Below are 26,380 nucleotides of genomic sequence, written 5' to 3'. Positions count from 1 at the left end.
ACCATGTAAATAAACAGAATAACATTTTTTATTTGGATAAATATGTTTTACTTTGTGGTACAAATTTCTGCCCCATTACATAGTCAAATGAGTTAAATGTCTCAACATTATTTTTCAACACTTAAAAGACTTAGTTCAAAGTACTACAGTCAAATTGACAAATATTATAGCACCTGAGATATAAAATAGATTGTTTATAGATCTTAATCAGATCTATGTTGCACATTTACAATATATATCTGATTAAGTATGACAACTTACAACTTTTAAAGGGTTTCGTTTTGTGCACCTCTAAACATTTATTAAATATGTATTAACTTGTAATAAGTAATTTTGAAACCTTTTTTATTAAGTTTACAATTACACTTTATTTACTTATTTTTCAAAATCATCGTTTGGCACAGATTTCAGAACCCTGACGTCAATTTTTAAAACTCTAGACACAAAACTCTAAACAGTCACTGCTTTTATCACAAACTTTCCACTGTTTAAAACTTTGCATGTTGCGTTTCTTTCTTTTCTTTAAACATTTGCAAATTCATTGGTTCACATAATCCTTTTATCATACAAATACTACAGGAACAAAACGTTAGATCACCCACACACAATTTTCCGTTTCAATAAACAATCATTAACAGTCATTAAATATTGTTTTTAAAAATATATGGTTTCATTATAACATGAAAAAATATTTCACGTTTCATTATGGTTTACACGTAAGTGTAGAAGGAATAGTACAGACAGTGGATTCACTGAACTAAAGTTTTATTCATTCAAACATAATGTAGGTTTACTGAAAAAAGGAGAATAGCAAACTTAACAACAGTGTTTCTTGCTTATTTGTAAATATAATGGTTGAAAAAATGGCAATTTTTGCAATACTTTGACATGACATGTTTCATATATGTGAAATCCATATGAACTAGAATGTCACCTGTAATTTGCATATATTTATATCACTATCATTTAGAGTGCTTGTGTCAGTTGATAGTTATATTGTGGTGATTAAATTAATCCACAGTTATTTCAAATGTAATGTTTGAGTTGCATATTGAAATAGGAACAATTTGATGTTTAATTGTAATTTACTGAAAAGGTCATTTTAGTGTATTTGACTTGAATTTATTTCATCCAAGAATTTTGAAAAAAAAAAAAAGTGCAATTTGCAAAGTGCAATGGTTGTGAATTTTGTGTCTAGAGTTTGGAAAATTGAATCCAGGGTTCTGAAATTTGTGGCAAAATGATTGTAAAATTGTAAAAAAAAATAAAAATAATAATAAAAAAAAATAAAAAATAAACTGTAACACACCCATAAAACACAATAGGTGAGGGTCTTGACTGTTTTTTTGTTTGTTTGTTTGGTTTTTGTATGACAGGGAGAAATGGTTACGTTGACAGTACAGAAACAAGTAATTGGATTAAATGAATACATTATGTAAACCAATGTAGACTATGAGTGGCTATGTATGACTGAAATATAAGGAAGTTTAGACATTTTTTGAGGAAGCATTAAACATCGGAAGGCCTGAGAGTGGGTCTATCTTACAACGAGCCAAAGCCTGCTTGTAGTTGATCTTTTCCTTTGTGATTGGATCAGTCAGCTCTTTTGCATAATTGATCTCTTCCTGAAGCTCTCTCATCATTGTACTGTCAATCATCTTAGAGCTGACTGCATCCACAATGTTAACTCTTCCTGCTTTGTTGGGGTTGACCAACCCGCCTGTCAGAAATTGTGCCTCCATGTATCTCATGGCATTTTCTTTGGGCATCCAGCCTTTTTGTACAGCCTCTCCGACCGACAGACGTTCTTTGGTCATAGGATCCTCAACTCCGGTGAAGGCCTTTTGAGCATTTAGTAACCTCTGTAGCTGACTAGACTCAATCAGACCTCGATCAGCTGCTTTGTGTACCGAATATTTTATTCCATTGCTGATGTCCACAATTCCTCCAGTGGCAGCTTGTGCTTCAAGAAGCTTTTGGGCAGTGTTGGTGTCAATCAACTTTCGACTCATGGCACTGCGCACATTTACACATGAATCTGTGTGTACATCATATACACCACATATAGGAAACTCTTCTTTAAGCTGTTGATTCAATTGGCTGTTGAAGTGTGGAGTGTATGACGATGATTTTTTTTCCCCAGCTACAAGAAGAGCAAACTCTGAAATAGACATTTTGCCATCCTTATACTGTTGTAGTTGGTATTTGGTCACCTTGCCTTCTTTTAGTGCAGTTTTGATGGAGTACTGTTTCCCACTCTTGCGATCTTGCAAAACCAATATCTCATCATCAGGTGCCATTGTAGTGATTTCCTCCCAGTCACACTCCATTTCTTGTAACTGCAAGTATTTGTTGCGATCGAGGAAGCCTTGCCTATAGGCATCATATGGTGACATATCTTTTCCAGTGTTGGGGTCCAAGATGCTTATCTTTGTGGAAACATTGACTTCTTTTGTGCGCATCTCAGAGGAGTCCTCCTTCTGTAAACTGTTCTTCAGCTCCCTAATTATGTTATCTCGTTTGTGAATTTTGTCTTTTTCATCAAGGATATCCCTTTCCAGCCTCTGACCATCTGATTCCATTTTAATGCTTCTTTGCCTGTTCATTTGGTTTCTTTCACTCATCAGCCTAGAATGCTGTTGGAAGGAGATGGTGATGTTTTGTCTTTCAGATTCCAAAGATCTCAGTTCTCTCTGAAGGTTTTCTTTTTCTCTTTGCAGCTTGTCCCGATCATGAACTAGGTTGGTCTCCTCCAGCGACATTGCTGTTTTTTTGCTTGCTTGTTGCTGTAGTTTCTCTTGTAGACGATGGAGTTTATCCTCAAGGTCTCGTCTGACATTTTTCTCCTGAAGGAACTGGTCTCTAAGGTGGGATCGTTCTGCTTCAAGTGCTTGATCTTTCTCTACACGAACAACCTCTTTATAGATGGTCTTCTCAACTGACTTCTCTCGCTGCAAGATTTCAATATCAAGTGCCAATTTCCTGATATCTCTTTCTAGACGCATAATGTCGCTGCTTTCTTTATCCATATCTGTGCGAAGACCATTTGTCAGTTTATCAAGTTTTGGATCCCTCTCAACTTTTAGAACTTCCTCTATGACTATGTTCTCTTCAATAGGAGGTGGGGCAGTTTCTAGCTCATGAATTCTGGATTTAATTTGTCTCAGCTCAGTTTCCACCTGAATCTTTTTTTGCTTTTCATCACTGCTCCTGATTGCTATCTCCTTGTCTTCTATAAGTGCTCTCAGCTGCTGTACCTCTAGTTCTAGTTTTCTCCTATTCTTCACTTCTTCATCTAGACTCCTTCCTAACCTGTCATGATCAAGGATCTGCCTTGGATCCTTTTGTAGACGCACTACCTCTTGTACTACAAGCTTTTCCTCAGGTTTTTGTCTCTCCAGCTGAATATATTTGTTCTGAAGATCAAACACCATTTCCTCTATTGTTCTGCGCCTCTGAGTTTCTTCACGGACGTCTCTCCTGAGACGATCAACTTCTTTCTCTTGAAGTGGGTCGTCAACATACTTTGTTACATCCTTAGTGACAATCTTGGTCTCTACCTTTGACTTTTCAGCTTTCCACTCATCCCTATCTTTTCTTAGACGTATAAGATCATTTTGCAAATTGTTGTAGGCTTTTTGCAGAGAATATACTTGATCAGAAAGCCTCTGTATCTCTCTAACATTCTCAGGACTTCGTTCCTCTTTTACAACTTCCTGGACTACTTCCTTGTATTCAACCTTGGGTTTCTGTGCACGAAGAGCTTCATGTTCTGTTTTGACAAAGCTAATTTGTCTCTCAAAGTCTGAGCACTGCCTGCTGTTGTCTTGAAGCTCTCTTCTCAAGCGCTGCATTTCTGCTTCTGTTTCAGGGGCTACTCTGAAGTTCTCATTTATGATTTCTTTGACCTCCACTCTCGGCTTCATCTGTTGTATTTGGACATGACGTGATTGAAGGTTATTAAGCTCAAACATGAGACTTTTGTTCTCATTTCTCACTTCTTCTATTTTATTCAGAAGCTCTTTGGACTCCATTATAAGTACAGGGTCCTGCTCCACTCTTTTTACCTCTTTCGTGACCACTTTTGGCTCCAATGTTGGGATGAGTCTCTCAAGAGAATTTATATTACTCTTGGTTTGAGAGATTTCACTCTTCAGTGACTTGCACCTTTCTCCTTCATCTGAGATATCCAACTCAAATGTCCTAACTGCTTTTAACATTTCTGGATCTTTTTCAAGTCTAACCACTTCCTTTTGCACCACCTTCTCTTTTATGTTTTGCTTCTTTTGCTCTAACATTTTCAGCTCTGTTTGCAGCTGAGCCTTCTCTTGTTCTTTAACTCTAAGCTCCCTACTCAATTTGTTAATGCTTTCATGAATATTTGTTGATTCTACATCTAGTTGAGGGTCTCTCTCTACCTCAGTCACTTCTCTTGTGACTAGCTTGGGCTTGGTGTTCTTAAGTTCACTCTCTAGGCTAGTGATCTTTCTGTTCAGTACCTCAATCTCACTCTGTGTTTTGGTGCGCTTCAATGCTTCTTCATGAATCTTTTTTTGAAAGTCGTCCACACTGGCCTGAAGTTTTGGGTCACGGTAATACTGCAGTATCTCTTTCTCTTCAACTCGCTCTATTCCTCTTCTGCTCTTCAGAGATAAATATCTGCTTTTGATGGTGCCCAGTGTATTCTCTGCATTAGTACGTTTGGCAATTTCCTCCTTTAACTCTTTCTGGAGAACTTCAGTGTCCTCAAATGCTTTTTGTTGCAGCTGCTGTTGCTGCTGTTGTTGTATGGTGTTGACTTGTTCCACATTCTGTACAAATAGAATAAAGACCAGTTGATATTAACTCACTTGATTTTTACTTTTTATTTAAAAAAAAAAAAGATTACATGGATGATATGAACACTCATGTTACTGGTATCACCTCAGTCACAATGCCCTTTGCAAAGTTTATTTGTTTGAGTAACTGGTCACTTTCAGCAGCGGTCTCAGCATACTGTTTAGTAAGATCCTTCTCCTGTAGCATAACAAAGGGAAGAATTATGTATTTGACCAATATTATAACGTTTTGTCAAATTTACATTTCAATATTTTACCTGTTTAGCAACAGAACTTGCTAGGGTAGAGGTGTGAAGCCTTTTAGCATTTGTCACAGTTGTGTCATCAAGAATAGCTTTGTACTTATCACAATTCACCTCGTATTCCTGCCCCAAAATAAGTACAATAGAATATACATCATAATTTGTTTCAGCAAAAAAATAAATAAATAATACTATCCAGTGTTATAAAACTGCTTTTTACAGATTTATGTTTTAAATGTTAGACTTACGTTAAGAACATTTTGGAGATCCTTGGAGAGATCAACCACTCTGTTCATGTCATCCCCTTTCCTCTGTATATCTTCTATTACTCTCTTTAATAATAAAAAAGGACTTTGTTATATATGTTGTTATTTTGTTAACATATGAAATATATTGTGTGATAGTCTAAAAATCTAACCTTTTGAGAGTTCTGCTTGGCTTGGATTTGAGACAAATCATCTTTGGGGCTAACCTTGTTGTCCGGTAAATTATCTAAGAGCAAGCTCAGTGATTGGCTCACATTTTGAAAGTCCTGATGTTTAGTGTTAGCTTCCTGCAAAAGCCTTTCTCTAAAGAAATAAAATAATAAATAAAAAAATTATAATAATAGTGAGCTTATACTTTCATGGAAAACAGGGAAAGTGTATTCAAGTAATACCACATTAAACTTCAATTCTAAAAAAGTTGTGACATTTTGTAAAATGCAATTGAAGTCAAAAATTGAAAGAAAGAAAAAACAAATTGGGACCGATTAAAAAAAAAAATTAAAAGGTTATAAAACATCCAAATTATTTTTAAAAAGGGCACAATAAGCAGGGAATCTCTAAAAGACACTGTGCTATAAAATGTTTAATAATTATCTTTAAAACTTTTAACAGTCATTTCTGCAGCTGTTGCAATAATAAATGTTACTTGAATCTTTGCTATCGTGAGAAAGTTATTTATGTGAAGTCACCAGCTTCTTTTTTTTGCAAGCAAAGGGTATCGGTACCCAGTCCTATTTAACAGTATGCTAAACTAGTAATTTTGTAATAACGTTCATTCATTAATTTTCTTTTCGGCTTATTCTCTCTATTAATCTGGGGACACCACAGCGGAATGAACCGCCAACTTATCCAGCATATGTTTTACGCAGCGGATGCCCTTTCAGCTGCAACCCATCACTGGGAAACATCCATACACACTCATTCACACACATATACTATGGACAATTTAGCTTACCCAATTGACCTAAACCACGTCTTTGGACTATGGGGGAAACCGGAGCACCCTGAGGAAACCCAGGCAAACACAGGGAGAACATGCAAACTCCACACAGAAACACCAACTGATCCAGCCGAGGCTCGAACTAGTGACCCTCTTGCTGTAAGGCGATCATGCTACCCACTGCGCCACCTTGCAGCTTTTATAATAACGGTATTATTGAATTAGTATCCTATATTCCCAAATAACTAAACTGCTGTTTCGCAAATGCTTCTGGCAACCAATTCAAACTAGCAACCTTCTTGCTGTGTGGCAACCATCTTAAAAAAAGGAACCATGATGATACTTAAATAAGTAAAACATCAAAAAATTAACCATTTTACAAAATGCATTATATATATTTATATTATACATATAAATATTATATATATATATATATATATATATATATATATATATATATATATATATATATATATATATATATATATATAATCTTTTCTTTGTTTTGCAATTAAAGGTTAAAGAGAATAAACCAAACACATTCTTTCAGTGTTGCCAACTTAGCGACTTTGTTGCTAGATTTAGCGACTTTTCAGACTCGCCTAGTGACAAATTTTCAGAAAAGCGACTAGTGACAAATCTAGCGACTTTTTTGTGTGTTACTGGAGATTTTTATAGACTGTCATTTGTCCATACTGTACCGTCCCTACTCTTCTCAACGAGTTGCGGGTGATGCCGCCGGCCCATCCCCCGCCTCAGAGCACTGACAGGCGCCCCAGTCCTCATACGGCAGCCTCTCCCACCTGCAACCTCACCCCTCTGCGTACCGATAGCAAATGATTGAGCACCGGCAGTGTGAAGGTATCTTCCTTGTACAGTCAAACCGATCAGCTTCTCTTTTATTTTAACAATTTATTTTGACTGTTTATTCTTTTCTTGTTCACAGTCACAGATAATTTAAGTGAGAGTTTCAGAACTTGTCTGAGATTAGATTTATACACATTTATACTGATATACTGTATTCGAACAGCAATAAATTTAGTTAAATTGACATGCTTACATAAAGTGTAATGCAAATATAAATACCCCTTTATTGACTATAGGCTGTAAAACAAACAGAAATGATGTCAGTCATATGCAAGTTAATGTATGACGCAATCTAGTGACTTTTAGCAACTTTTCGGGCAGAGATTAGCGCCTTTTCGTAGAAAATAGTAGGCGACATTGCATTCTTTATTTTAGTGCATTTTACAAAATGCTCAAAATATTAAATCAGGAGTAACAAAAACAATTAAACTTTTCATTTTGTTTTTGACTATATCAACAAACACTTACCTTTCACTCAGCTGGTTGATCACATTGGAGTATCGGCTTTGAAGATTCTTTACTTCTGCTTCCTGTCTGCGTATATCAGGGCAGTATTCTTGGTAACCCTGCTGAAGTGAACTGCATAGCTTCTTAAGTGCCTCTAGGTCCTCACTTAGCTTTTGCATCTCATTTTGAGAACCAGCAACATCTCTTTTTAAACCCTAAATGAATGACAAGGTATTTGTTATGATTCAAAATATTATAGCGTTGTTCATGTACAATGGAATAACTTTAAATCAGTTTTTAAAACCAGATTTATTGGTTTGATGGCAATATACTAGTTTTATCCTCATTTTTTACCTTTAAAAAATCATCCAACTTTATGGTGTCTTTTGCAAATGCTTTGTACTTGTCACAAAATAAACTTAACACTTCAAACATATTTAATGTATTTCAAAACAATTGATGTTCTATGTGGTTATGTAAAGGGACAGATTGGGGTCAACAATAAAAAAAAAGTTGAGTCACAGATTTAATTGCACGCAGATATTTTCCAATACAACTGTAATGAAAACCATTTAGGAAGGTTGTGACTAGTTGTAGGAAACATTACAGGTTAATTCATATTATTAAAGCAAACTTGATGTGTGAATCAACTATGGGTATGTAATGCAGGTTAATGATTGAAAAATGAAGCAGCAATGGGATTTCATTGTACTAATAGACCTTACCTGAATCTCCTGTGTACGTGTCTGAATGGCGTTAGGCTTGTCAGGAATGGCACCATCCTCACTTAGCTGTTTCTCAAAGCCTGAGACAGTGTTGTCCATCTGCCTAAGCTGTCTCTCCAAAACCAAAGAGGCATTTGCTCTAGTGTTAAAAAAAGACAGAGTTGCAACATCTAAAATATGTTTTTAATTACCTTTTATAATCACTTTTGTAAGTTTACATACTTCTTTTTGTAGAGACTGTTCAGAGCAACTAGACTGTCCTGTTTGTTTTTAGCATCACTGAGGTTTTGGAGTAAAGTAGAAGAAGTTGGCCCATTTAAGTCTTTTGAAAGTAAAGGTTCCATTTCCTTTTGGGCTGCAACTCTCTGTTTTTCCAGCTGCTGGAGTGCTGCAGTTGTTTTCTGTTTAGAGAACAACAATCTTTAATGAGCAGAGTATAACAGTGTTCTTCATCCTCTCAAAGCCTTTGTTAGAAGAAAAAAAAAGAGCTGGTTGAACCGTTTTTAGGGCATTTGCGGGCACAAATTAACTTACTGGACACTTTCTGAGGGCACTAGATAAGAAGGTAGCCTTTGTAAATGTAATATTTGTAATTTTATTCATTCATTTTCCTTTGGCTTAGTCTGTATTTCAGAGGTCGCCACAGCAGAATGAACTGCAAACTCATTCATTCATTAATTTTCTTGTCTAACCTGCGACCTTCTTGCTGTGAGGTGACAGCACTACCTACTGCGTCACTGCGTCGCCCATGAATTGCCAACTGTTCTGGCATATGTTTTATGCAGCGGATGCCCTTCCAGCTGCAACCCAATACTGGGAAACACCCATACACATTCATGAACTACAGCAAATTTAGTTTTTTCAATTCACGTATACAGCATGTTTTTGAACTCAGGTGGAAACCGGAGCACCAGGAGGAAACCCACGTGAATACGGGGAGAACAAGCAAACTCCACACCGAAATGCCAACTGGCCCAGCGGGATTCGAACCAGGGAACTTCTTGCTGTGAGCTACTATTACTAACCACTGAGCCACCATGCCGACCCTGTGTGTAATTGGTCATATGAATTATTATATTTAATATAAGTAGAATTAGTAATAGTAAATTGGTATTCAATAGACTAGGAATGATGTGATCAATTTGTGCAATTGAAAAATCTTTACTCTTGTAAATGAATCAAATAATTGTGAAACACCACTAAATAATTACTTAATTACTGTTACTAATTACCTAAAAGGACATCTAAGTGACTGGAAATCATTCTGGAATATAAGTAATCATGTAGAAGATGTTTTATTTCTAAATGTCTATGTAATTTCTCACCTCTTGCTCCTGCAGACGTTTAGCAAGGTCTGTGGCAGGGTCAGTGCGGTTTAGTGGGCTTCTTATACAGTTCAGAGTGTCCATCTCAACTTGACCTAGATCTTTATCCATTTGGTTTAGACGGTTAGCCAGCACTGCAGCTTTGGGATTTTCCTCAGCTCTAGGTGCAGGAACTATAAAAAAAGGTTCAAGGGTTAGCTCATCAAAAAAAAAAAAAGGTTATTAACTAAACATCCTTATGTCATTCCAAATTTTCTGTTTATTTTTAAATATTATGAAGCTAAGAGAAATGTTTTGTGCATACATAAAAAATGAAACTGATTCTTTTTCTCAGGGTCAGTTTAGGGCCTACGTTTATGAGCAGTTGATCACAGTTGTTATGTATTGACACACTGGGCTCTATCATTCACTCAGTGCTATTATCAAACCGACGCAGGTGTAATTTTCACATTTTGCGCCACATTGTTTAAATAGCAAATGTATTTGCGCCACTGTGTACACTCATGGGCATGCTGGTCTAAAAAGGAGGTGTGTTCTTGGCGTGTTGCTATTTTTAGGCAACTAGAAATAGGCCACGCCATTAACTAACAAAGCTGATCTAGTAATAGGCTCTGAGTTTTTATTATTTAAAAAGCGTATTAGTTATTTGTCTATGTGGGTCCAAAACACGCATAGACATTGCTTAATATACACAAAGGGTTGTACAGCAATACACCCATATGTTTACATATGAAAGGATAAAATTTTTAAAAATATATATTATTTTCTACATAAATATAAAACGAGGGCTTTGGAATCTGGCTCTGTTATGGTGAGTTTTTTCCTGACAATTTACATTTGTTTAATGTTATTATTAGTTGTAGTATTTATTGCATATGTATATGCACTTAGCAAATGAAATTATGAAACGTAATAGGCTATGTCATGGATGTTTTCAGTAGAATGCATCCATCACCGTCTCCTTAATCCACAGTCGAAAATAAGAGGCCAAAAGTTTTAACTGTTTTCTAGCTAGTGAAGCATTTAGATTTTCCACTTACAAAGTTCGCCATAGCCATAGTTCTTAGTTCAATCTCAAGGAGAATGAAAGATAAGACTCTGATTGGTTTATTGCAAGTTATGCTCAAAACACACCCATAACTAATTAAGAGAATAAGGACAACCCCTTTAAACCACGCACAGATGCATTTTTTCATTCTTAAAAGTGCAGTATGTAAGTTTGACATCCAGTGTTTGAACTAGGTATTGCATTCATGGATCAAAACAAATGCAAGCACAGTTTGCCAGATTGAGAACGAGGAGCGAGTCTGACGATTGAGCCTGTAGGCTGATTTAAATCATGGTCTAAATAAACGCAACGGCACGTAATAGAAGAAATATTTTCCATATTAAAAGGAGGTTTTGTTCTAACCAACAACTCAAATTGATATATTATAATCGGCTTCTATTCCTGCAGCTGAACAACAGAAAACTGACAATGATTACCTCAGGTACACCTCATGTGCTTTATTCAGTGTTAAATGCTAACAATGTGAGTTTGAATGGCATTTTACATGATATTTATTGCCAAACTACTGAAAGCAGCAGCAGACAGTTAACCTTAGACCTTGAAAATAAAATAAACCTTTTGAAATAGAACTTTAGCACTGTGTCTAGAACTGTGTCTGTGTCTGTGTTTGTGTTTGTGTGTCTGTGTCTGTGTTTAGAACTAAAACCAAGACATGTACATTTAGTAATGTTAAAGAGGTTGATTATTTATTAATTAGATCAGAACCCTTACCATTTGAGTAAGTGAGTGCTTATTCTTTGCTTCTGAATGGCTATATTTAAATTTCGGTCATGTTTCGTCTGATGCAAACAGCTGTTGTTAGATGTTGTTAGGACACAGGGTTACAAATGTAACCTGCTCGCCTAATATTTACGTTTGTAATATTTATATTATTTAATGATTAATAACCACCTTATGTGGAACACTAAATCTGCATCTTATTTTGCAATCTGCTACTGTCCTCTGAAGGCCGCATTTTGGTCAAAAGCGTATGCTTTAAGAGCCTTTCTGAATGAATTCAGCATTGTTTTTTAAATAAACAAGAAAGTTCACTTGGCATGTTTCTTAAATATCTGCAAACATATTATGGTATTTTTATGCTTTAGAAGAGTCAAAAACTTGCATACAAGACCTTTAAAATAGCAAAAGTGGATTTGGAAACATCCTTAGTGCTTTTGCATCCTCCATTTTAAACTTTATGCTTAGATAGTTAAAATAGAGCCCATAATCTCAGTGTTTACATTGCTGAATTAAAAATCTTTAAATTACCTGGAGCCTGTGATAAAGGGGCTTTGGATTGTTGATTGTTCTGCAAAGTTCTCAGAGCAGCCCGTCTTTTCTTTAAATCTTCTAACTCCTTCCCAAGCCTGCTCATACAAACATAAATTCTTAGTTATTATTGGTATGTTAAGTCATTACTCGTTTGTTTTTTAACATTAGCATATCATACAGATTAAATTTTACAATGTTTTGGAGTGTAAAAACCATTTTTTTATTCTTACAGGTCAACTCGGTTGATAGCCTCAGGATCAGGTGGAGGAATCATAAAGCAAACTCCAGGAAATTTTTGGCTTGTCCCATCACTGGACTGAACTTCCCAGTTATCATTGTCTGTGTTAGACTTAAGATTGAACAGCTCTCCTCTGTTTAATGTGGCCTGAAAATTATTAATTTGCAAAATAATAGTTTAATGAATAGAAATAAACAGATTATTAGAAAATTTATTTTAAAAACCTTTTTTTTTCTTTAGAGATTCTAACCTTGGGAGTTTTCCAGTCACATAGAGACTCAACCGTAGTAGTTTTGCTTGGAGGAGTGCGGCGAAGTTTTAGTGGTACAATTGTAGTGCTTCGCTTTCTCATGTCAGCCAATAGCTGCTCATTGCGCTGTAAAGGCCTTTCTTCACTCTGCAGAACACAAAATATTGATGGATAAAGAGCTGTATTCATTTGTGTGTGTGTGTGTGTGTGTGTGTATATATATATATATATATATATATATATATATATATATATATATATATATATATATATATATATATATATATATATATATATAGGATGTCTACAGAGTTTAACAAGTGAAAGGCATTTTAAAACATTTTTAATAGCAACTTATATTAACTTCAAGACCACCAAACCTGCAATAAGAATACTTGTGTATGCATACAATGCTTTGGAAATATTAACAAATTTTGATTTTGATACCTGCAACACACTCCAAAACAATTGGCACAAGTCAGAGGCAAATTAAAAGGCAAAAGGTCATACAAATGAAAAAGTTTTAAAGCAGTCCACAATAGGCAGGTGAATTAATGATACATATTAGGTTCATGCTTGGGTATAAAATAAGCATCTCGGTCTTGGCAAGCAAAGCAAGATCATGGCTCTTTATTTTGTGCCAAAAGTCATGTAAGAATTGTCAAAAAAAGAAAACCACATTTATTGATGCAAAATGACAACCAATTTATGTCTTTCACAAACTGCCATAAACCATACCATATAAAAGCATTGGAGAAGTCCAAAGAAATCTCATTCCGTGCAGAGCAAGGCAGAAACCCTCAGCTGAATGTGCTCCAGCTTTGAGCGTCAAATTGCACTGCATGACAGTCATGTTGTGCTGTTACATAAAGCCACGTGATCTCAGGAGAACTTCAGAAACAACACTGCAACTGAACAGTCACTGCAACAAGAAGTGCCTTTTGACTTGTTGATTGTGTAAGCTGGACATTAGTTATGTGCAGTACATTGTAAATAATTAATTCATTCATTCATTCATTCATTTTCCTTCGGCTAAGTCCCTTTATTCATCAGGGGTTGCCACAGCGCAATGAATCGCCAACTTATCCAGCAAATGTTTTACACAGTGAATGCCCTTCCAGCTGCAACCCAGCACTGGGAAACACCCATACACTCTCACATTCATACCCATTTACTATAGCCAATTTAATTTATTTAAATCACCTGTACTGCATATCTTTGGACTGTGGGGCAAACCAGAGCAGCCGGATGAAACCCACACCAACACGGGGAGAATATGCAATCTCCACACAGAAACGCCAACTGACCCAGCTTAAGATGTTGTATGTATTCAAATTACTTGAATATTATCTAACGCCATAGCAATGACAGAAAAGTTGAAAATGAATTCAACACAGATGGTATTTCTTTTACAAAGTAGAAAGAAATTATTAGCACAAGAAAGATTTTTATTTATTTATTTATTTTTTTACAAACGTAAATTTTATACCGGATTTGAAATGGTTTTCTTTTTTAAGGTGTGAGAGTTTAATGTTGGCAGAAAAGGAACAAGCATCTGGTAAAGCAATGTTCAATTGTTGTGTTAAAGCGTTTAATAATGCCTTCAAAGTAAAGAAGACAAACCTTGAAGTAATGTCTTAAATTTAAAGGAAAGATCAAGACCTGAATGGGGAGGACTTTATAAGTCGCCTTTAAGTAAAAAAGCAGAATATTTGCATGGAATTAGTTGTTAATGTTTTGTCCTTTTTGTCTGCAAGGAAAATCAGTGTTCCATGCCTTCATTTATTGTAGTACAGCCAATCACGTTTCTGGAGGTCCACTAGCTCTGCACATTTTCCATTTCTCCTTTACCAAACACACCTGATTCAGCTCATCAGCAGACACTGCAATGGGTGTGACAGACAAAGGAGACATCCAAAAGCAAAAATGTGGTTGAGAAACACTGTTGTAATAGATTAAGGCCCTTTTCTACAAGATCTGTATAGATGGTTTGAGGAAATGTTGAAGGAGATTTTTACTTAAGGTTTTAAGCATTCTCGAAAATGTTCATATGAATGTCAGTTGCTTGACTTTTATTAGGTAAAGCAAGATAGCATTTTATATAAGTAGGAAAAAAATAGAGACTTCTGATACTGATGTAAAATGCTCTTTGATCAGTTATAATAATCTGTTCGGTGATTCATTAGAGTTAGCAGGGAGATCGCTGACACTTACAAGATGACTAAATATTTTTATATAGAGCTATTAAATGCAGCAGGACTTTGGGTGATCAAACATTGCTTTTTGTCAATTCTATAACAAAAGAACAGAGCACACCAGTTATGGTTCCACGGAGAGTAGATTGCTTCTGCTAGGGAATAGCAAGAAAGGAGACGGTGCTCACTACAGAGCCATTTGAGCAGAGTTGAGTTCCAGCGAGGGGGAGCATGAAAGCTGGAGCTCAGCTCTGCCCAAATGGCTCTGCAGTGAGCACCACTTGCAAGAAAGTAGGAGCACGCAAGCTCTTTTTAAACACTGTTGGCACAGAGTATACACATTAACTACTGAGGGGAAATGCTTGATTGGTCTTTTCAGTGATTGTATTTAAAGAGTTCAGATGCAAAATCCTCCGAATGGCGTCTCACCCTCTTATGTTTATGTTTAGTTATTCCACTTTAAAGACAATGATCAGAACTGAGCCTACAGTACATACATGAGTAAAATGCTAGTTTTAGAAGAAATTATCAAATGTCTTTTAGAGGTTTTTGCCTCTAAACTCTTCATTTGATTCTTTTGGGTCCATCAGACCAAAGTATTATTGTTGCGGTATCATGACCCAAATATTTCAGATCAATAGAGTATCATTTTAAGGCTTTTTAAGACCTTGTAAAAAGACCTGTACCTACTCTGATAAAAGAGAACTGAAAATTTGTATGTTCTGTGTTTTGGACATCTTTAAAATCTTTTTTGTATTTAACCAGTATACAGAAGATGATACAAACCAAAAAAATATATTCAACTGAGGGTTGTGTTGTTAAGCAATGCTATGATATATTTAATCAATGCCAGAAGTGTGATGCTCACAGATATTGAACAATAAATTGGAAACAACCTAAAAAAAACCATACAGGAAGTGCGTCCTACTCTCTGTTTTCTTTTACCTTAAGTGTGCATCATTAAAATGGAATAAAACTCATATTACTTGTCCTATAAGAGGAACTTGAAACATTAGAAAAGGATATGCAATGATCCTGAAGAGCCTAAGGATGTTTTGGTCAATCTTCTACTACACTTGCAGTAAATGTAGGACCCCAGGATCTAAAAGCGGGTCTTCAGTGTTTTCAAAACACTTTGTTACCATAGCAACCCACTGTGTTCACTAGTTTCTTGTTTAGCTTATAACCCGTCTCAGCTCACAAATTCACCCACAACCACAAACCTCTCATAGGTGTGCAATTTAGAATTTACATACAGTTAAAATTATGTCAGAATTATTAGCCCCCTGAATTATTAACCCTGTTTATTTTTTTTTTCTTGTTTTAATAACTCATTTCTAATAACTGATTTAATTTATCTTTGCCATGATGACAGTAAATAATATTTTACTAGATATTTTTCAAGACATTTCTATACAGCTTAAAGTGACATTTATAGGCTTAATTAGGTTAACTAGGCAGGTTAGGTTAATGAGGCGAGTTTTTGTAAGATGGTTTGTTCTGTAGGCTATTGAAAAAAAATCAGCTTAAAGGGGCTAATAATTTTGTCCATAAAAAGGTGTTTAAAAAATAATAACTGCTTTTATTCTGACCGACATAAAACTAAAAATACTTTCTCTATAAGAAACAATATTATCAGACAAACTGTGAGAGTTTCCTTGCCCTGTTTAACATAATTTAGAAAATATTTTAAAAAGAAAGAAAAAAAGGGGGTTAATAATTCTGACTTTAACTGTATGTAGCAAAATCTTTAAAAAGTGACTTTACCTGAAGCTGCATCTGAATTTCAGTGCTGGTTTTGCCATTGACAGATTTGGCATCAACAGTGGAGCCAAGCTTAGACAAAGACTCAGACAAGGTGTCTGCATCCAGTTGGTACTGTAGAGAAGAATGTAAATAGGCTTTACTAATAAACAATTTTTCTACTAGAAATTTGCTTGGCAAAAAGGACCTACCTTTTTGTACTCCTCTATATTGTCCAGATGGGTTTCCTGACAGATGCAAAGATTCAGAAACTTCTGCCATTCATTTCTTACAGTGTCTCTCTGGGCCTGGGCACACCCAAAGCACATTAAATCTTAGCTTTGCTTATGTTTTGTCATACTGTATTTATTATTGAAAACGTCCAATTTTCCACACCACTTATTGTCAAGAACGGTAAATAATTATCAGTATGTCCTTGTATTATTAGAATATTTCTAAAGTTAATTCATAACTCAATTATTACAATAATCAAGCTGAGATCTTATTAGTATTTTCTTACCTGCACAGTGCTGGCAGCAGGATGTTTCAACTCAATCAATCTGTCACCATCATCCTGCAATTTGTTGACCTCACTTTCATGTGCCAGCAGACTGTTATTCTTGAAGTTCTGCAGCAGATAAAATCTCACAGGTCATGTTTTATAATGCTGTGCCATATGCAGCAAAACAAAAGGAGAGTAAACCACCATATATTCTCATTGCTGTAAATCATGTTTTTTTTTTACTTGCTATATAACAATGCAACAGTTGATGTATGTACAAATCAAACAGAGAATATGGTGTGTACAAACCATACAGAGAGTACTTTTTCTTTAATGAGGGAATTTACAGCTAGACACTGAAATGGCATTTACAGTTGCAGATATTGTTTAAAGGTGCCATGTAGAGCACTGATTCAATAAGTTAAACTGTTCTCTGAATTCTACACAGTAAACAGAAATGGTATCAAATTTTAAAGATCTTTTTCTACACATACCCTTTAGTGTCTGTCTGTCTGTATAGGAAACAGTGTTATAGTGTGGCTGTGCAGAGCTACATAAATACATTTTCATTTTAATACAAGCATAGATAAAATTAAAAATAAGGGAGGAAATTAACATTCTTGAAATCTCAATAGCAGGGGTCACCAATCTCGGTCCTGGAGGGCCAGTGTCCTTGCAGGGTTTAGCTCCAACTTGGCTCAACACACCTGCCTGGATGTTTCCAAAATACCTAGTAAGACCTTGATTAGCTTGTTCAGGTGTGTTTGATTAGGATTGGAGCTAAAATCTGCAGGACACCGGCCCTCCCGGAACAAGTTTAGTGACCCCTGTTCAATAGTAAACACTGTGACCAATCAAACAGCCTGTGGCATGCATATTATTTTTTTCTGTGTGCAACATAACAGTGTTTTTCTTCCAATTGGCCTGTTTTTCTCAAGGATCTTATATATGTACATGAGAATGAAACAATGGTGTTTGTTGGCATGCTCATTATTCAGCTATGACTAGGTGTATCTACTATCTAGATCAGGGGTGGGCAAACTTGGTCCTGGAGGGCCGGTGTCCAGCAGAGTTTAGCTCCAACTCTAATCACACACACTTGCTTTTAGATGTCTAGTGATCTTGCAGACACTGATTAGCATGTTCAGGTGTGTTTGATTAGTGTTGCAGCTAAACTGGCCCTCCAGACACCGGCCCTCCAGGACCAAGTTTGCCCACCCCTGATCTAGATTAATGTGAAAAGATATTTATATAGCATATAGCATATTTATAGATATTTAGTAGCATATGTATGTATTTGTTTATTTTACAGAAATATTTTTGCAATTAACTTCTAATATGTAATTTATTCTGTATTTTTTGTTAAATTACACACTGTTATTCATGTTGATTTAATTGAATGGTTTGCTTAGGGTCCCAGGCTACTTGAAAAGGGAGCTGTCTCTGTTGCTCTCTGACATAATGCTTGACCCCTGGTGAAAAAAAACAGCTTAAACCAGCTGGTCAACCAGGCTGGTTTTAGAGGGGTTTTTGCCACTTCCAGGTTGGTCTTAGCTGGTCAGCCTGGAAAATTACCAGCTAAAATTATTTACTTTTCATGTCATGTAATCATTTCAAAAGTTAGCTTACCTCATATTGTCTGCGAACGTCAGCATGGTCGACCATCTGATCACTCCAGTCCTGTTTAAGAATCTTGTTCTGCTCTTCCTTCATGTATGCCACCTCCTTGTCACAGTCTTGCATGTAGTCATACAGACTGTTGAGATAATGACGTCGCCATTTTGAGTTATCCTGTAAAACAGTTAAAATGATCTTATTTTTCCCCCATTCTCTCTCTGGCACCAGCAGTATTATTTTAAATCTGTCAGTATGTGAATAAATTCCTACCAGTAGGTTGGCATATTGTTTCTTAATGGCAGCATATTCCTCCTGAAGCAACAAGAAATATTTCAATTTTGTAATTCATTAACTGTTTAGTAGTCTGTGCTGTAAACCCATAAGACACTATCAACTTTAAAGCAGAAATGAAGATATTTAAAATGACACTCGAAAGATTTTACAAAAAAGGGTTTCGTGTGAATAAGACTTAAATAAATCTGTTCATCAAATTAAGAGAATGTGTCCTTCTTGAACTTGATTCATCTGAATTATCAATAAAATGTGATTTCTGAATAACTTGTGAATTTTCCAGGGAGAGACACAGGCAGGTTTCATTAAAATATCTTAAAAAGGTGTTTTTGTTGTTGTTTCTCCTTCCAAAGCAATATATAATAATGTAAAGAACAAATGTTTAAATTACCTGAGAACTGGTTGATCCAGGGTTAAGCTGATTGTTATAAGACTCAATCTCTTTATGAAGGATGTTATGAGCTGCGATCTGCTTTTTCAGGTCAGCCAGTGTTGGGCCATACTCCTCTTTGCTTGCATCTTTCTGTAATATTAAAAATTAGTCAGAGAAACCAAATAATCAATATATTTCGACTATAGGAGATGATACAGTGTCTCTACATTTACATGGTCATCAGTAATCAAATTATTTACCTTAATCTAAATAAGGCACTAATATGAATGATGTGGGTGGCTTTTATAATGTTCCATTTATGTTTTCCTTATAGTACATACTGTAGATCAATTACTGTCTTTACATCACCATGCTATCCATGTAATTTAGGACGTTTCATTTTTTATTTTGCAGTTTGGCAGTTTCACTTTCATTAAGCAACATTTCATTCATGCCCCGAGAAAAACTTTGAGGTATTGAATGTGAGTATGAAGTAAGAACTGGTGGGAGAGTGTCGTTTTACTGGAATATGATACCGCACATGCCAAATTGAAAAAAAAGTTTTCCAGACAGAATAAAAGTGTGAAGATCATTGATTTAAAAAAAAAATAGATGTTAAACATGGCGATTTTGTGATGGCATGCAGTTTATTGAAAGCACTTGAACTGGGTTTCTGAAACAATTAAAATCCTTCTTTATATACTCTAGAGAATGAGAATCTTTTTTTTTGAAGCACAATGCATTCTGGGCATTTAGGACAAGGGAGCCTGATTCCCCATTGATCTCTATTGATTTATTGTATCACACTCATACACTCATCATCAGCAATAAACTATAAGCAGTTGCACTACAAATAATAAAGAAAATCATATCTGGTACTGTTTCCTTGCAACAGCTCATTGATACCCTGTCAGTTATGGATAAACATGTTCATTTATTTGATCCGCTCTGGATTCGCCCCCTCTGCATCTATCCTTAGCTTCTCAAGTTACAATTCACCGCTGGACACAGAATATTATGGTATATATATTATCAGCTTCCCAGACACACAGAGCATTCAAAAAGATATCTAGATGTTTGACCATTTTATTCTGAGTGTTTGTGAGATGTTTTTTAAATCAAAAGATATTACTATAAATCCGTAGTTTTTTTCTGTTATGATTTGCATTGGTTTAAAATGTGCATTCCTGCGTTTGTCCTCAAACATGGCCGACCGCAACTCTCCGTTGCATAGATTTCTGTGCTCTATAGGAATACTCTATAGCTCCTTTCACACAGTGATACCAGAAAAATAACGGAACGACTTTACTGGTTAATTCAAAAAAGCGATGTTCATGATTTCACTTTTTTAAAAGCCTTAGCATTCATGCAGCTTATCCCAGAGACATCCAAAAGCAGAAGCCCTAACCGCATCTAAATGTTTACACATTTGACTATATTAAAAATTCATAGAAACCTAGACTAAACGTTATCTGACTAACATCTAGCAGCTAAATGTGTCTGGAAAAGTATCCAAAGGCTTTTATTTTCATAAACAGCATGTATGTGAATGTGTCTGAATGTTCTGATTGGCTGGAGTAGCTCTAGAACACGCTCTTTCCGGCAATCTTACTTTTGTGATCACACCGCATAGGATTCCGGCAAATTACAGGTAATGTTACAACTTCTTTTTCAGGTAAATTGCCGGAGCAAATTTACTAGTATTTTCAAAAAGGGCCTGTTCACACATACAGACGTTTCCAGAAATTGACAATAATTTTCTGGACAGTTCTGTAAGTGTGAAATAAGGGGCTCATATCTTAATTCGATTTGTGTTTAATGGACTCTTTTTACAAGATGGATTTAAGATGCTGTTGACCGTTAAATGCATCATAACCTTAAAAGTTTTTAATATATATATATATATTTTTAACGTATGTATATTTATATATATTTACATATCTATTATTTTATCTCTGCATCAAATTACAAAAAAATAAAATAAAATTACCACTTTTAGGAGGTGTCTGTAATACAGAATATATGGGGGCAGGACAGTAAATTTTACCTTGTTCTCTCTTCTGGCTGCCATTATCAGTCTTTTTAAGAAAATAGGGTTGTAAAAAAAGATTTTGTAATACTTTCCCACTCACTGCGCTCCAATTTACCTATGTAATGTATTTGACTATGACGACTTCCGCTACTGAGAAACCCGGAAATGTGAAAAGGGTGCTGTGGTGCTTTTTAATTCTCGTTTGTGCATCCTTGTTTCCTAATCATTTATTGGTGTCCATGTACAATGGAGGAATAGTTCATCAAATTTGTTAAATGGTGAGAGGTTTTCTCGCACAGCAAGCAGACTCGCATCCTTGCACAGATGATGTGGGATCCTTTATTATTTCTAACCAATTCATCTCTGATTGGTACAGAGTTTTTTTCAGTGTAGTTTCTCCCATTTTGAGCTAATCTTTTACGGTTTAAGCTAATGATGAACAAAATGAAGCACATAGCATAGCATGTTTACTCTACTGGAAATGCAATGTGCAAACTCAATTGCATACATTTTATTAACGATTCAAATTTTATTTGGGTTTGGAATGGATGTAAAAAAATAATGAAGTGATATCACCGAGGGGACGAAATTTAGATTTACAATGTCTTACCATAATGTGTTAAGTTTAAGGTACTTTTGATAATGTATACAAAAGTAAATCAATATATTAAATGTGTATTCACACCTGTTTTTGGTTTAGTACCAGAGCCCAGTTAATTCTTGGTTGAAGTTCCACCTCGTTCAATGGCTCATACAGCTCTCGGTAAAGGGAACAGTCTTTCAGCCAACGCTCATGAAGGCGACTTACACTAATTAGTGAAAATCAAAACAAGTACAATTAGTTTTCAATGTAATCAAAATAAATAAAAGACAAGAGATAGTGACAGAGCAACAGACTGAGTCATGAACATCATTGTGAAAGGGTGTCTTTAGTGTCACTCACTCATTCTCTATTTCTCCTGCCTGAGGGTGTTGCAGTTTCTTGGCTTTGTCCATATCCAAAAACAGATCTTTCAGGAGCCCTTCTGCCCGGCCAAGGAGATCTGCTGTTTCTTTCTGATGCTGTAATGTCTTATTATTTTTCTCATTTTCAGCATCCTGAGCGAAGAGAAGGAGATGTAGATATTTTTGTGTTTTACATTAAAAACTAACAGCACCACATTATAACTTTACTATAAGGTTGCATTTGTTAATGTTTTTATGTATTTATTAACATGAGCTGAGAATGAATAATACTTGTACAGCATCTACTAATAATCATTTTTCAGCATGTACCAATGCATTAATAAAATCTAAAAGTGTGCTTATTAACATCATTAAATTTACTGGGATTTAACAATTAACAATAGAGACAAATACTGTAAAAACTATTCATTGTTTGTAAAATATCATGTTAGTAAATAGTAACTTATGCAAACCAATTGTAGTTAAAACAATTTATTATTGTTATTATTACTATTCTTAGTAGTACTGGTAATATATCATGCTTATAAAAAATGAAGTGCTTCTTACAAGGAGCAGCAGCTCTTCTGCGCGCAGTACATCTTTCTCAACAGTGTCTGCATTTTTCTGCATACGTGCAATCAGCAAGGCCAGATTGCTCACCTGTGTTCTGTCAAATTTAAAAGTTAAACAATTTTATGATGTTTGGATGATCAGTGCATAAAAGCAAAAAATTGTTGCACAGACTTGAAGTATAAAACCCCACAGTTACAAGTAAAAAAAATCCTGGACATTCCTGTTGGTTTGTCTCAATTTTTTTCAACAGAAAATTCAGGCTTGTGACACAAATACATGTGTTGTGTATGAAATATTACTGACAATTGTGTATGAAGACAAAATACCTTTGAAAGTACAAAGAGCAGAGCTTGTAACAAAGAGTAGACAAATCTGATTTTTCTTAATTAACTAATATCAGGCAGATAGGGTATTTTCTATCAGCTTTAGTTCATGAGCTCAGGCCACTTCACAAGATCAAAGTTGACATGTTGGATGGTTTTGAGTCACACCTAATTAAATCCTTAAAAGTTTCACAAAAGATGCTCTGATGACATAAAAAAGCTGAAAGATTGTAACGTCTTGACATTTACAGTATACATGTTTAGAACTCATTCTATATTCCTCAATAATATTGCATTTGCATTGCATTAGTCCTATATGTCATAACAATGGACCAACACCCAGTGGTAGAACAAGCACGTCAGCCCTTAACAGGAACTAAACTTTGACAGCAAGGACACTCCTTTTTATGTTTTTAAATATGCACATTTATTTATGTTGAATGACTCTGATTACTGAGTATTCACACAACACCATGAGAAACATCTATATCAATTGTACATTAATCATATTTAACTAGTGGTTTGTTCAGACAAAAGCTTTTAGATCTACATATTTTAAAATATTTAAGAACATGGTTAGAGATGATCAACAGACAGCTAATTCCAATTCCATTTGTCTTCTAATAATGTAATGTAACACATTTGACAGCTTGTCTCTTTCAGAACAGTTCTTTGCCAACCTGATCTTTTTGTTTTAAAGATTACCTATTGTGGGATATTTTCTATAAACCATAATCCCTTCAACTTGTTGACAAAGCAAAGTTTAAAAACAAAACAGTCAGCATATGGGCTCACTGAACCAGGTTTCCTTTGTAGAATGTGTTTTATTTTCATTTGTATAATTGAGCAAGTCTGAAAAGAAAGCAATTCAGCTTTTTTGTTTAAGTTGATTCCAGCATATATCATTTTGTTGGTATAAGATTTCACATCGAAGATCTGGTTAAATCAACTTTATACATTCATTCTGGTTACCAGAGTACACCCAAACCGACCTCAGACCTTCATAAACACAACAGAACTGAACCAAGAGTATAAAATAACCAACATCACTCACTTGTTTATCTTGGAATCATCTTTCACTGTGCTGTCTTTATTCCTCTTGAACATCCTAAAAGTTTAAGTAAGGTTAAATTCACCTTCTGATCCAAGTGTGTTTGTAAATCTCACTCCTGCTTCTTAATTTCTACAAACTTTTCCGTTTTCAAGCTCTGCCTCTCTAGAACTGTCACATAGCAGTAAAGTAAAGGTGTTCTTGTGACTCAACTCCGCCCTGATTAACAGGTGTTGGGCGACACCCAGACCACCTCCTGTAGCAGGACCGGGCAGACCAGTTTCACCTCCCTTTTTTCTCTCTCAATCACAGATACAAATGTACACATCTCCCATTCAGATTTTTTTTAATCCTTCAGTTGATCTCCGATTCATGATGATTTGGTATTTGGTTTAATAAATATGATTTAGTTATGTTAGACTTGTTGCACCGTTTAAGAATGACTTTTATTGTCAGCAAAAGTGTCAGCTAAATGGCTAAATTTACAGCAACCAATATTTCTTCAAATAGCTTTTTAAAAGTGTAAGATCTGTAGATGTAAGATGGTGTGGAATGTCGTTGGGTTACTTTCTCTCTGTAGGGCTGTGGTAGTTAGCCCACATTTCTAGCAAGTATTGTCACATGGTAGGGTGTGACAGATTCAGGCCCATTGTCGGTGGGAACCCTTTACCAGTTAACTTATTTAACTTTCTAACTTCAAAATTTTTTTCAGGGTTTTAACGTACAAAATTATTCCTATATCAAAACACACACACACACTGTTATAGCTTACCTTGTATCAAACTCATGACTCAAGTTTCCTTGTATTTATTGTTCCAGTTAAGATCGGTCATTAGATTTGTGTATTATTTATTATGTATGTATTATTTGTGTTATTATATATTATATATTAAATATAGATAGAAATATATCTGTGTATAATCACCATAACAAACTAATTCTACACCTTAAAATAATGTATCCAAGGGGTAGCGTTTATCCTGAAAAAAGCAAGGAGAATGATTCTTGAGGCACTTCGTACTTCACTTCCCATTCATTTAACACTTGGCCAGTCTACAAAATCTTAAGTCAGGTAGGTATGATTTAATCCATAGTCACCCAGGTAAATGATTCATTCTAGCAGGATACCGTGAGGGTGACGTGAGGGTAGCACGTGAGGGTAGCACATTCGCCTCACAGCAAGAAGGTCACTGGTTCGAGCCTCGACTGGGTCAGTTGACATTTCTGTGTGGAGTCTGCATGTTCTCTCCGTGTTCCCGAGGGTTTCCTCTGGGTGTTCCGGTTTCCCCCACAGTCCAAAGACATGTGGTACAGGTGAATTGGGTATGCTAAAACTGACCACAATGTATGAGTGTGTGGATGCTTCCCAGTGATGGGTTGCGGCTGGAAAAGCATCCGCTGCATAAAAACTTTTGCTGGAAAAGTTGGCGGTTCATTCTGCTGTGGTGACCCCTGACTAATAAAGGGACTTAGCCGAAAAGAAAATTAATAAAAAAGGACACTGTGATCTAGTGTCAAATGCAGCACTAAAATCAAGTAAGATTAATGCAAGACATGGCCTAGGTCAGCAGTTGAAAGCAAGTCATTCTCCACACGCCTTGAAACTTTATTTAAAGACAAAAGACATTACAAAACAGCTAAGGAGTGGCCAGGATTGAGGGAGGATAATTTAGATGCGGGTGTTGTACTTAAACTCTATACAAACTGATCATTTATTTTGGGCTGTTAGTAGACCTGTATCCAAACTCGCATTGACAGACTTAACGGACTGGCAAAGGGTAAATCTTGCGTAAAGTAAAATGTATTGAATCTGACGTAGTGGTGTTACTAAACTGAACTCCACCCTTAATTCATATTTAAAGGGCTATCAGTCTACAACCAAATAATTGGTGAGACATTTATTATGAACACAACCTTAAGAATGAAACCTTAACATGTCAACCAAGTAAATCTATCTATGCTGAAACCAAATATGAAAGGCAGCCTTATAACTCCCTTGAGTATAAAATTCTTCAGCCATGAAGTGCACCTCTCCTGGAACGCTGTGCATGTGCTAAGGAATGTAAAGCTGAACAACTTACAAAAGAAAAATGTCAAGAGCTGTGATATAGATCTACTCAAGACTTCTGGCACTTCTCAATTCCGTAGGTAGTAAGTGATAAGTTTAGTTTGGTCAGACATACAAGTGGTAATGCTACTAATGGCATGCCTACAGACCTGATTAGCAACAGTGTATTTAAAAAACAAAACAAAAAACAAACAGGCAGACACAAACTA

At 35.6% G+C, this 26,380-nt stretch overlaps 1 protein-coding gene across 1 annotated transcript; it reads right to left on the bottom strand.

Moving 5' to 3' along the window:
- On the bottom strand, positions 1-24,269 carry evpla (envoplakin a). The gene is given in 22 exon segments (NM_001118897.2): positions 1-4,811; positions 4,924-5,016; positions 5,096-5,203; positions 5,329-5,412; positions 5,499-5,649; positions 7,622-7,815; positions 8,326-8,464; positions 8,548-8,726; positions 9,651-9,823; positions 11,968-12,065; positions 12,201-12,355; positions 12,459-12,605; positions 16,421-16,531; positions 16,609-16,704; positions 16,917-17,024; positions 18,528-18,689; positions 18,786-18,827; positions 19,198-19,329; positions 21,897-22,020; positions 22,155-22,309; positions 22,724-22,823; positions 24,107-24,269. Coding segments are annotated over 22 exon segments (5,928 nt in total). The 5' UTR covers positions 24,160-24,269; the 3' UTR covers positions 1-1,487.
- Positions 24,270-26,380: the final 2,111 nt, after the last annotated feature.

The sequence above is a fragment of the Danio rerio genome, chromosome 6 (genome assembly GCF_052040795.2).
Source record: "Danio rerio strain M-AB ecotype USA chromosome 6, GRCz13ab, whole genome shotgun sequence".
Classification (NCBI taxonomy): Eukaryota; Metazoa; Chordata; class Actinopteri; order Cypriniformes; family Danionidae; genus Danio; species Danio rerio.
This window is presented reverse-complemented; position numbering and strand designations above follow the sequence as displayed.